The sequence below is a fragment of the Anomalospiza imberbis genome, chromosome Z, assembly GCF_031753505.1.
Source record: "Anomalospiza imberbis isolate Cuckoo-Finch-1a 21T00152 chromosome Z, ASM3175350v1, whole genome shotgun sequence".
NCBI classification, from domain to species: Eukaryota; Metazoa; Chordata; class Aves; order Passeriformes; family Viduidae; genus Anomalospiza; species Anomalospiza imberbis.
The window spans coordinates 9,531,785-9,544,183 of record NC_089721.1 but is presented as its reverse complement, the minus strand read 5'-3'; the positions used below and the strand labels follow the sequence as shown (position 1 = coordinate 9,544,183).

Sequence of the window (12,399 nt, the reverse complement as noted above, 5' to 3'; positions counted from 1 at the left end):
ACTGGCTCCAATCATTGTTCATGGCAGATCTCTGACCTTCTGCAGAGACCATGAGTGTTGGAGACTCCAGCACCTGAGATGGTGTTCCCCAGTGTCTTGATATTCTTCATCCTTCTGAGTGTTACCTTACCACTACCTGGATGTGATTCACATACATTACTCCATCATGGACAAGAGGAACACACTGCTTTTCTCCTCATGGTCACTGTGGGGCATTTTAAAGTACATGAGGACCTTTAACTTGTGCTTTCAAACCCTACCTGCAATACTTTTTCCTTTTTACCAGGCCCTAATTTTTTGAGTATTTCCTAGTAATTCACACTTTCAAAGACTGCCAAGTCATGTCAGAACTCTTTTCCAATGGGGAAGTTTTGCTGCTGAGACCTTCTCAGCCCTGTGTGAGGCTACAGAAATACTTAATATGCCTTGTTACCTTTGTCCCCGCTGACACATGCTGAGACAATGACCTTTTTTTTTTCTCCAACAGCAGGATATTGACAAGAATGATTCCCTATAAACCCTCAAAAATGTTCAAAGCCAAGTTGGGTGGGGCTCTGGTCTGGAGGAAGGTGTCCCTATACATGGTAGGGGGCTTTGGGACCACATTTCTTCCTAACCCAATACATTCTGTGATTCTGTGAAAATGCTGCATCTCTTGCCAAAGATTTGCCACATAGCCAATCCTTTCTAGTTGAGGTATTCCTTTTGTAGTACTCTGCATTTGTCTTTGATGAACTTTACCCTAATTTTTAGGGTATGTTTTTCTGATTTTTGCCAAAATATTTTAGATGCTAATCTTGTCCTTCAGTGTGTCTGCAGACACACCCAGCTTTGTGTAATCTGCAGATTTAATATGCGTACTTGCTTTCATTGTCCAGGTCACTAATGAATGTGCTGAGCAAAACTAGACTATATAGATCCAGCAGAGCTCCACTTTCAGTGTCCTTCTGTTTCACAGAATGTCATTAATAACTACTCCCTGGGTATGGACTTACAGTAGTCTCATTTAATCATATTTCCTAGTATATTTATGAGAAAGTTGTTTGAGACAGTGACAAAAGCTATAATAAAGCCCAGATGAATTATATTAAACAACTTCTCCATTATGAAAAGAAATTAACTTGGTTTCACATTATTTTATTCTTGCCTCTTCTGTGTCTGCAGCTGCTTATATATTTATTCTCCTCCACATACATGCAAACTATGTCGCTGTTTGATTTGGAGTTTTTTGGATGATTGATGCTAGATTGACTGATATCATATTTTTTGCTGCTTCTCTTTCTATCCTTGAAGACAGCCACTGCATTTGCTGTTGTCCTTAATTCTGGCCCCTTACCTGTTTGAATTCTCACAAGTGACCAATCATCTGAGATGGTTTTAGCTGGTTTTGTAGAAAATTTATATGGTGGTTTTTCCCATTCTGCTGGACTGGAAATACCTGAATTGAACTAATCTCTTACTCTGGAACAGGCAGAGAAGAGGATAGTGTAGCTCTGTAATGATATTGTGTCACACTGTGTACTAATCCCCTATGTATAGTTGGTAACTTGAACAAGGAGTAAAGCAAAACTCAAACCAGTGTTGCCTCTTTTGGTGTCATTTTTCAATAACTTTCTCTCTGAGCAATGTTTTTAAGGATTGCCTTCTTGGTATTAATATGCATATAAAGGGTAACTTTTTTTTATCTTCTGCAAGTTTCATTTCATTTTTATACCCTGATGTTTCTATTATTTTTGCCTGTGTCTTCATGCTATTTTTTAAAACTCGTGCTCAGTAACCTTTTAGTGTTCTTTCTTCTTGTCTTTGAGGAAAATAAAAAGCTCATGATGCTGCCAAGTCTTCTGATCCTTCTTCATTGAGATGCTATTGTGCCTGTGCCTTTTAAGGACAAAATATTGTTTCTTCGAGAAACTGCAGCTCACCTTGATTTCTTTTTCCTTTAAACTTTTCTAACTTTTCTCCATGAATTCTCTCCTAGCAGGTTTTTTTTTTTTTTTTTAATGTACTGAAGCCAGGCATTTCTGTTTTGCTGTTCCAAATTCCTTGATTTTACAGGCATTCTTACATGAGTTTCTTTCCACCTTCTTACCCCAAACACATGTCTCTCTGGAGGCACTTCCCTGCTGATTACTTGACCCCATTCATTATGTGAGAATGTTGCTCTGAAGGCACCAGGACTTTCATATCTCCTACTACTTTTTAGCAGATATCTCATGCTTCTACTTTCCCATTACCATTGAGTCAGCTGTTATCAGGTTCTTGGTTTAGGCTTTGTTGTGCCCTCCTCTGTGTTTTGTTTCGTGCTTTCTGCCTTTATTATTGACTAGATAATTTAGCAGTTCTTACTCCTCCTGCCTTCTGGACCTCAGAGCAAATATACACATCATTCTCAGTATGCCAAGAGATTCTGCCTCTACTTTTTCTTTGTTGGTCCACATATAAGCTATGCATTTTTAGATCAATATTCCAGATCTAGGTTTTACAACCGTAAGTTCCAGTGATGTCAATTAAATCATTGCTTTTGTCTTAAATATGAGATCTTAAATAAGACTTAAGTTCTGTGTTAAAAAAACCCACATACTCACCAGTGTTGCATTAGGTATCTAAAATGCTCAGAGGATTTAACCTTATCTCCTGATCAGTTTGTGTCTGTATTATCACCTCTTCTTTTAGACATGTGCCTAGGCAGTTTCTGTCTTTATTCTTCCCCTTTCTTCCTGGTTTTTCCTGCCCTGAGCCTAACTCAGAAGTCTTTCTTACTGAGCAGGGGGCCAGTTCCTCCTTTCCCAAGTTGATGTCTATCCCCGTTGAGCCACTGGTGTAACATCAGCCTCTTGGTGAAGATGCTGGTGTCCTCCTGTACAAGCATGATATGGCCCTGAGCTGTTGTTGTCCTTGCCTGAGCTTTCTTGGGGTCACTCCTGTCCATCTAAGTTTTGCCCCACAGCCAGGGAGGTGGCAGAACTTTGGATACAGCTTCTGGGCAGCAGCATTTTGCAAGAGCCTCCCTCTACACTCATTCTTTTGGGGTTATAAGCTCTTCCTACAGCTTTTCTACCTAACTTAAGCCTTTCATACATATGTGCAAGAGCAGACCTGCAGACTGCAAGATTGAAGCTGCTGCTTTCTTCGGTTTTCCTGGTGCAGAGCTCACTTAGCAGCATCCACTGCTAGAAAATAAAGCCCTGAAAGAATCTGGTCAACCAGACCTGACTCCAGTCAGGTTTTTCTCTTGTTTCATAGATCCTAATGATCCTGGCAAAAAACCCTGTCTCATCCTGTTGCCTGCTAACCGTTGGCTCCCACTGACTCATGGCTGTCTGTGTGCCTCCCTCTCCAAACTGCAGGAAATTGGGGAATTCACCTGCCCTACTCTTTTCCCAGGAAACTGGATAATCACTTTTCTTAGATGCCTTACCCACAAGGTGGCTGTGAACCACTGTTGCCATGAAGGGAGGGACCCCACTGGCATCTTCACCGTTCACGTTTGCTGCTGCTCATCCCTCCTGCAGCTTGGTGGGGCGCTAAGTCCGGGAAGAGACCGGTTTAAGCCTATCCCAGCCCAAAATCACTGGCATAGACGGCAGGGCTGTCAGCTTCAGTCGCTGGTGCGGCCGGTGCCCCTCCAGCGGCCCTTGGAGCAGGAGTGTCTTTTCCGCTCCGGTCAGAGCCCCGGAGCTGCGGCAGGAGCATCCCCCGGGCTCTGTAATCCGCATTTCACCGCCAAGGTCAGGAGCTAAGGGTGACCTTTTATTCCCTTGCTGAGGAGAGCAGCTGGTGCCCTCAAGTGGTAAATCGCAGGAGGAGAGCGGCCGGGCCGTGCGAGCCGGCCGTGGGCCGCGGGGCCGGGGCTGCCGGTTCTGCAGCGGTTCGGGCACTTCTAACCACGCTGGTTTGCCCTTGCAGGACGAGGCACCGTGGTGATCGTGGTGGGAAGGACGCTTTGTCCCCGGCGGAGCGGGGACACCGGCGGCAGGCAGACCTGGACGGCCACAGACGCTCGCAAACTTGACCCACCAGCCTGTTCGTAGGGACGGCTGTAGCGCCGTGACACCAAACATCCTTCCTTGACTCTGTTCTTGGCCAGCTGGAACCCCCCAAAAAATCTCCTTGTGACTAGATGGAGCTTGCTTTGGACCTGCAGCCCCACTCCAGCATGTCCCCAGGGGCTGCGGGGGGCCGCGGCAGGCGACAAGGGAGCCGACTGGGGCCGGGGCTGACGCCGTGAGGGGATGCCCAGGGACAGCGATGCCCATCACACAGGACAACGCGGGGGTCTTCCTCCCCCTCCTGTGCCAGTGGCTGCAGAACAGCCGGCGAGAGGGGGCCGAGGGAGCCGAGCAGCAGCTCTGCCGCTCGGCCGTCCAGAAGCTGAGCGAGTACATCCAGCTCAACTTCTCTGTGGACGAGAGCAACCTGCAGCCAGGGAGCTGTGGGACTTTGGATACGGAGATCTGCACCATGTACCTGGCCCAAGAGATGCGGAAAAATGAAGTCCTGGGCTTGAGCTTTGGGAATATCCCTGCTCTGGGGGACTATGGGGAGAAGCGTCGGGGAGGAAAGAAGAGGAAGGCGCATAAGGGGCCCGTGCTCGACGTCGGGTGCATCTGGGTGACGGACTTGAAGAAGAACAGCCCGGCCGGGAAGTGCGGGAGAGTCCGCCTGAAAGACGAGATCCTTTCTCTGAACGGGCAGCTGATGGTCGGTGTGGATGTCACTGGAGCAAGGTAAGGGTGGCAGAGCTGACAGCAGCAGCTGCCTCTGGTGCCACATGGTGCAAATCACAGTTGATACTGTTGGAAGTCCAGGAGCAGAGGTTTTGACCTTTGCTTTCCAGCCCCTGAGAGAGCCCTGTGCTTGTTCTTAAGGCCATGTAGAAAATAAGTAAGAAAAGCAAATTGATAATTAGCCTACGTGTGCTCCTCACACTTCCTCTGAAAAATTTTCAGGGGTCACTGGGTCAAAAAATTACACATCATAATCACCAGAGGGGTTCTACTAAAATAGGAGCCTTCCTGGGTTTGTATAAAACTGTTTTCTTAAGCAAAAATGAACACAGATGCAGCAGCACTGGAAGATATTTTTACAGGTGCTCATATTTTTTGTTGAATGTTTTCAGTTCAGAGAAGTGTTTTTGACAGCTAAGTGTTGTCTGAGACTTTCTCAAAGCAAGACATTTTTGTGTTTTCCAGTTTGGAACAACTTCATTTTAATAAATTCCCTTTGATTTTAATGCAGTTGCTCTCTTCTGATGTCTCCTGACCCAGAAAACTTGAAATCTTTAAGAGTTCAAATCAAAAATTAGGATTCTTGTAATGATACAGATTATTCTTGTGGTTTTTTTAAATTCAGCTATTCCGTGCTGTAAAATCAAGTGATTGTCCCAGTTTTGCTCTTTGTGGGCTGGTAGACTTTTCCACATTACCCTTTACAAAGGCAAAACCCTTTCTCTGCTGTAGATGAGGATGTAAACATTCATTCATACCTGAAGTTACACTGTACCTGAGGGCATGAAATCCTCCCCCTCTTGCTGAAAGGGAATTTATTTTGGGGGTGGACACTTTTGGAAACCAAGTCCTAGTGAAGTGACCCCAACAGACAGGATCACTTCACTTGAATGTGGCAGGAGTTTGGGCTGACCATCACTCCCAGTTCTGACATGTGCCAGAATAAAAGCAGTGACTCCTCAATCTGTGGGTGCTGGGCAGCTCAACCTTCTATGATTTTACAGGTATGAAGACAACCCTCTGTAATTCCTAGCTTATGATTCAGTAAGTGTATACATACTGGTACTGTGGCAGTATCAATCAGGTACTCATGCTGAATTTGAGAGTGTTTATGGCAAAAGGCAGTCAGTTTGCTGTTTCCCCTTTGTCAGATGTCACTGTTTCTAAATACAAGGGAATTGCTTGCAGAGGGCAGCAATAATGTTATCTTATTAATAATGCAAAATGAGAGATAATAGCCAATGAAGCCAAGAATATTTGGATATCTGTCCTTTTTGGCCTATCTCTGAAGGCTTAATTTGGGGCTTGTTCCTTTTGGAAAGCTCTGTTATTAAACCAGCAAGCTGTGACTGCAGCTAATGGGAACCAAGTGCTCCATTTTCCTTACTTTTTTTGGCCATTACAAAGACAGAGTTTTAGTGGTGTGGAGCCAGTGTTGTTCTTAAAATCCTGTTTTAGAATATTCAGCATCCAATTTAGGCCAAAATTTAGGACATTTCGTAGTCAAAACCTGTTTTATTTTCAGCATCCAAAGCATCCTTGCCTAACTTACTGTTGGACTGCTATTTGACAAGGGTGATGTTGATGGACGGCAGTTTGGGACTTTGAGGATGCTCCCAGTTTGGAGATCTGTCTTTTTCCTATGAGGGAGCTGGCTGGCAGCTCCAACCCCATGTTCCCACATTGTGCATCTGGAGTGCTTGAGGATGCTTTGAGAATCTTTCAGTAGCTTTCTCCACTGGGGTGCTCAGAAGGGACATAATTCTGTCTAGCTTTATAATAGTGTGAAAGGCAACACCAGCTTGCCTTCTGGGAAGACTGCTTCCAAGAAGCAGCTTTCCTAGAGAATTCCATATTGCTGCTATGATGGAAGTAGCAAAGGCCTTTTCCCCTTGGTTTTTCAAGGTGTTGTTGGGGCAGGACAGCACACTAAATAGTAGTTCTGACTCAATTTCTGACTGCCTAATTATTCCCTGGCTGAGTGAGAAACACTTCCAGGTCTATACAAGGGGCTGTGGGTGCTCTGATTTGTGGTGTGATTTACTTAGTGGGGCCTGCACATGGTCAGTGAAAGTAAAATACTGCTTTAGCTCCTGCAGCACCAGGTTAGATTGGGCAAGCAAAATCACTGCTTGTGTGTTTATTCCACACCTGTCAAGTGTTCCAGGGCATCCCTATCTTGCCTGATGAAGGAATTTTTCACACTGATGCTATGGAGAATCTTCTGATTTATTCCCTTTACAATGGAGGAATTGGCATGGGGGTCTCACAGCTCTGCCATTTCCCACCTCTGCAGCAGGGTTTGCAGAAGTGTTCTCACATACCCTGGGCTTCATGTAACCTCAACTTTAGTTCCAGCCTGCCATCCAAACCCTCCCTGTTCCAAGGGCCTAAACTAATGCACCAGAAAACAAGAGAGAAGAGGTGAGGGCACACAGTCCCTTCTGCTGTCCTATGGATGTGGTCAGCCTCTAGAGGATGCAGAGGCAGGTGACAGGAGCTGGAACAGATTGGGCAGCCCTGGACAGACAGGGCTGTTCTGGCACCTGCCTGGTGGGCCTACAGGTCCTCACGTCTCAGAGTGGTGATGGGGTCAGACACAGTAAGAGCAGCGCAACACTTCCCGGAGGAGCCAGCTCTTAGTACCACTCATCTGTCTCTCCTTGCTAAGAAACCTGATTATGACTCTTTAAAAAAATAGTTATTTATTTGAATTCCACATGATTTCCATGTAAACAGCAGAGACAGGTTGATTATTGCTGAACTTGTTTCTTTTATTTTTTTCTTTCTTTTCATTTAGAGAAATATTATGCAGTAATGAAATCATCAAAGCTCTTTGCTTAACTGGGTATTATTACATTAGAGAGGAATAATGTAGGTGGTGTCATTTTTGGTGATGTTAGTGATTGAGGGGAAATTATTGCTCTCTTTAGAGTTAGCTAATTGTGTGTCTGTCAAACACAATTGCAGGGAAATGAGCTGTATTGGAATACTGAACAAAGGTTAGTCAAAACTCTGCCTATTTATTTATCTTCTGTCTATACAACTGTACCTCTAAAATATGTGGGTTATGTTCCCCCAGACAGCAACTTCCTATGTATTTTGGATCTACTCTACTCATTTTGGGCTATTACTCACTTACTGAAGGGATGCTGTTAGTATTTCTACAGATGACAGATGAATCCTTCATTTCCTGAACATAACGGAGTGGGGCTTCATTGAGCAAGTCCGTGGAGCCCTGCAAAAAAAAAAAATTCATGAATGTAATTCAGTTTGAAATATTTGATTATGAATTTCATCAAGCATAGCTGCAGTGCTTGGACACAGCTACCATATACATTTAATCTTTAAAATCAGTGCTAAGTAGATTTTCAAATTCATTCTTGTAAAAAGCAGAGTAAGATATATCACCAGTGTTGACAGTGTGGTAGAAACATGAGTTATTATTATAATTTTGTCATTGAGAAAACCCAACCACTCCTTCAAGATATCATCTTTCTCATTGCCAAAAATTACCAAACATTGCTATATGTGGGAATACAGTCAGAGAAGTGGCTGGTTTCTTTTTAACCCACAAATTGAAGTTGCTTCCAAAAAAACAAAGAGATAAATATTTTGATAGCCATACCTTTGCACAATGCTTTCTTAGTCTCTCCTCTTCAGTCAGTGTCCTGGGGGAAGTTGCTAAGACTCCTCCTCAGAATAGATGAGGCATGCCAAATTTCAGGGAATTCAGTTTCCTTTCAGAGATTCCGAGAAAGACCTTGAGGAATCAGGTCTGCAATGGAGAGGGAGCTTCAAGTGCCACTACTGAAGGCAAATCTTTTACTTTAGCTGAAGCTGAGGGTTTTCAGTAGAGTCAAGGTCTTTCATGAATGCTTGCTGCTACTGCACATCTTATGTTCATGCCTCCAAGATAGCTGGAACTATGAAGGTAAAGTCCTGCTCCCCCTCACGCGTCAATGCCATTAGTAGGTGCGTGATATATAGACATTCTAAGCACAGTCCTGCCTCTCTGTAAGTGCTGGCAGCTGATTACAGAGGACAATTCAAAATGTCCAACAAAATTGCAGGTCTCAAAATGTGCATAGCACTTTGTGCTGCCTGCTGTGGCAGTCATTAACAGTCCTGGGCTCTGCTGGGTGAAATCTTGATGTTCTTTGTCAAAAAATGAGTTCTTGCTGGTGCTGAAAACAAATCATGCAGTTTTTGGCTGTAATTAGAGACAGATTCTGCCCTGAACAGGGGTCTTCATGAGGGCAATCTTCTTTGTTCCTGTGTTGTGAGCCCTGCAGACAAGGAGCAGACCTATACCTGCAGAGCAGTGCATGTGCTGTGCGGCTGGGAGCAGTGAAGTATCTGCTGTGTCTGAGAAGAGCTGCTTAAAGATCTGAATGTGATTTAAAAACTGTTTTGTCTGAAGACAAACACTTTCAATGCACTTTTTTATTGAGATTCCCTCTCCTCAGAAGTTTGAATGGGATTTTTTTTTTTAATAAACTGCTTTGACCCTGCAATAGAAATATTTTCTTGCTGGGAGAAACATCCTTCCCCTCCAAATGTGGTCACTCTTTGATATTCAAGTGCTCCAGTTTTGCATTTTCCATGGGGCACTGCTTCCTGCCATGCTGTGTTGAGGCACTATCACTGCCTCAGGAGGCTGGCTGTCCTTGCCATGACTACTTTTCTCCCTGTCGTGGCAGCTGCAGTTGTCTTTGGAGCATCTGCAATATTCTGTTGTACTCTGTTACTCAGCAGTGTGTTCAAAATGCATCCATGTGCCCCTTCTGATGTGTGGGGATGGGATACTGTGGGAACTCCCTCAGCACATCAGCTGCAGCCCTCAGGCCATGTTTTGGGTAACAAATCCATTCCTTAGTAGGGATGGATGCTGGGGTGTATGAATGCCTGTGTTATGGTGGAAGCGGGTCGGTCAAGTCTCTCTGCCTATGGTGGGATTGTGTTTCATTGGTTTTGGGGATTTATGCTCCTGGCAGTGCAATCTCCTTTATGCATCCTTTTTATTACAGAAAAATCACCCCAAGAAAACCACCACTGATCATCACAGAAAGCTTTGTCTAACAGCACCCCCACCTCCCAAGCACATCAGGTTGCATGGATCGATTGCTCTGCTTTACTGTGTTTCGTCACCTCCTTCCTATAACAAAAGTGCTGCCAACATAAAGTGCTGCTCAGTATAAGCAGCTGCTTTTCCTGGTGTTAGTAGGGCCTTCTCTTGGTTATGTCCACAAGAAAATATTTTTGTTTTAATAGGAAAAATAATGGAAATTTATCTGTCCCTTTGCTCTTGGCCAAGGGGCAAACATTTCTGTGTGAGCTCCTTGTTAAAATATTAACAGCACTGACTACACAGCGAAAAACAAATACAGTGGTCCTGGAGACTGCAGCCTCCAAATGCAGTCTCAGGGAATAGAGTTCTCATAACTGACCTAAAAAATACCCCCAGCCTGTTGTGGAATTGAATTAGTTTCCTTTTTTATATGGTATTACCAATCTTCATGCTGCTAAGTGATGGATCAGGGCACAGAGGTTGAAACGTGGGGCTTGTTATCATGGGCAAGGATGAGAAGCCTGTGCTGATGTGCCCTTCAAGCTGCCTGGTGCACGAGTCCTGAGGATGGAAAATGAACAGCACATAGGGAATTTGGCTGAGTGTTTCCTCATCCTGTTGAGCTGCTGTGAGCTGGGATACAGTAAATGTGTGCTAAACCTGCACAAAATGAGAGAAAGCCTATGGGTGTCTAACATTTGCAAGGCATAGCCTAAGTCTCACTGTGCTCCTGAGTCTGGAGCATGCAGTCCCCTCTGAAGCATGGCTGCTGTATTTTACACTGATAGTGGATATAAATCCTCTACTTGATAGTGGATACAAATTCCTCCCTCTCCCCTCTCTTAAAATATAGCAGAACTAAGAAACTAAGAAAGAGATGTTTTTCTTCCCTTCTTTTATGTTTCCTGGAGGGTATGAGCAGACTTATCCACACGTGTTGAGAAATAAATTGCTCTGAAGAAATGAGCTTTATTCCAAATCCTCTTTTAAGAGCCAAAGTCTTAAATAGCAGGTCACTAATCCCCAGACTCAGCGGAGATCATTTAGCTGGTTTGTCGTCTTTGCTTTATTAATCTGAGTGTGTCTTCACTCGGTTTCCCCTCCTCACTCTCTGGTTCCTACCGTCCCTCTCAATGTTCCCATGCCAAGCTGCTGTAGAGGCACAACTCATTCCCTTGTAGCAATGGCCACTAGCAACATCCCATCAGCACAACTGCCTCCTCAACAGACTTTCTGAACCCCTTATCCGCCTCAAATTTGCATCTTATTTATCTTCTTGCTCAGACAAGTTTTATCTAAAGCCCATAAAAAATGATGGAAAGACTTCCACTAATTTAAATAGCTCACATCCTCTATGTGTTTGCATGTTTGTCCAAAAATTTAGGGATCAATATGCTCGTCATTGCCTTCTACATATTGTCAGCACTGAACAACAGAGCTGGCCTCTCTCTAGAAATTGTGATTCCCCATGAGCATACGTGTATAACTAGGCAACATCCTCAGGGTCATCTCCCAAAATTGCTCCCAGCCTAGCCTCTGCACGCTTGCTTTTCAGAAGCATTGCATCAGGCTTGGAAAGACTTGGACAGTGGTTGGTGGTGCTGCCTTAGGAGATGTAAAAACTTCAGAGGTTATAGAGAGGTTTTTTCTGTGCTTTGTTTTTGTTTTGATGAGCTGTGAAAGATCTGATTAGAAATCTGTACCTTGCTGCCCAATGTATGGCTGTGCCTCTCCATTTTATTTGCTGTTTTGAACAAGCCCAATGTTTGGGAGGGAGCTTTGCCCTCCCTACTCTTCCCTCCCTGCTCATCCTCTGTGGGAACAACCTGTTTTGGTGAGTCAGCCTTGTGCCTTGTCATTTACCTTGATACCAAAGTGCCAGCAGGATCCCTTTTACATCCTGAGTGGGATTTTCAGCCTGACACACAGCAAGCATCTCATGCTCTCAGGTCATCTGGAAGTACAGTCAGGGTGCAGGAGAATGTAGCTAATTGGCAAACTGCTGGAATGTGCAAAATAAGAGTTGTTTTTTTCCACTGCTCAGCCAAGTAACAGGTGAGGCCTTCAGCCACAGTATCAGTTATTTTCACAGCCTCTCCAGCAGTGCATTTGCTAGCACAGAACAGTGTTTTAGCCATCAATAATTAAAAATACAGATGTTCAAAGACACAAGCAAGGAACATTCTGTGCCCATTATTCCTACTCCTTCTGTAATGCTTGTGCCCAAACACACCAGTTTGCCATGTGCAGTCATTCACAGCATCTTCTAAACTGTAAATGTGACTTTCTCTTCATATTCTGGGAGTCCAGAATTTTGCACAAAGCAGGCTGTGGGCTAAAGATTGATTTTCTTGAGACAGAAGCTCTGAGCTGCTGCAAAAGGAGGAGGTGACTGGAGCCAGGTTACTGAGTGGCAGTGAGAATCCTAGGAGGTTGTCCTTTTCCACCTGTATTGACTCATATGTCATGAACCCCAGAAAGGGACAGATTCTCCAGTGCTCATTCAAATAGTTTTTCTTACAGCATGCTCTAAGTGAGTAGCATTCTTGTTCTTAGATGTGTTTTGCAGCTGCTCTGCAAGCAGGACATGATCATACCTCC

At 44.3% G+C, this 12,399-nt stretch overlaps 1 protein-coding gene across 2 annotated transcripts in view; it reads left to right on the top strand.

Annotated features, from left to right (window-relative positions):
* PDZD2 (PDZ domain containing 2) overlaps positions 1 to 12,399 on the top strand; it is a 198,461-nt gene that overhangs the window by 60,068 nt on the left and 125,994 nt on the right. For both annotated transcript variants that reach the window (XM_068176346.1, XM_068176345.1), the window contains exon 2: positions 3,907 to 4,727. In XM_068176346.1, coding sequence (XP_068032447.1) covers positions 4,249 to 4,727 — 479 coding nt within the window. In that variant the 5' untranslated portion in view covers positions 3,907 to 4,248. The remainder of the gene's footprint in view (positions 1 to 3,906; positions 4,728 to 12,399) is intronic.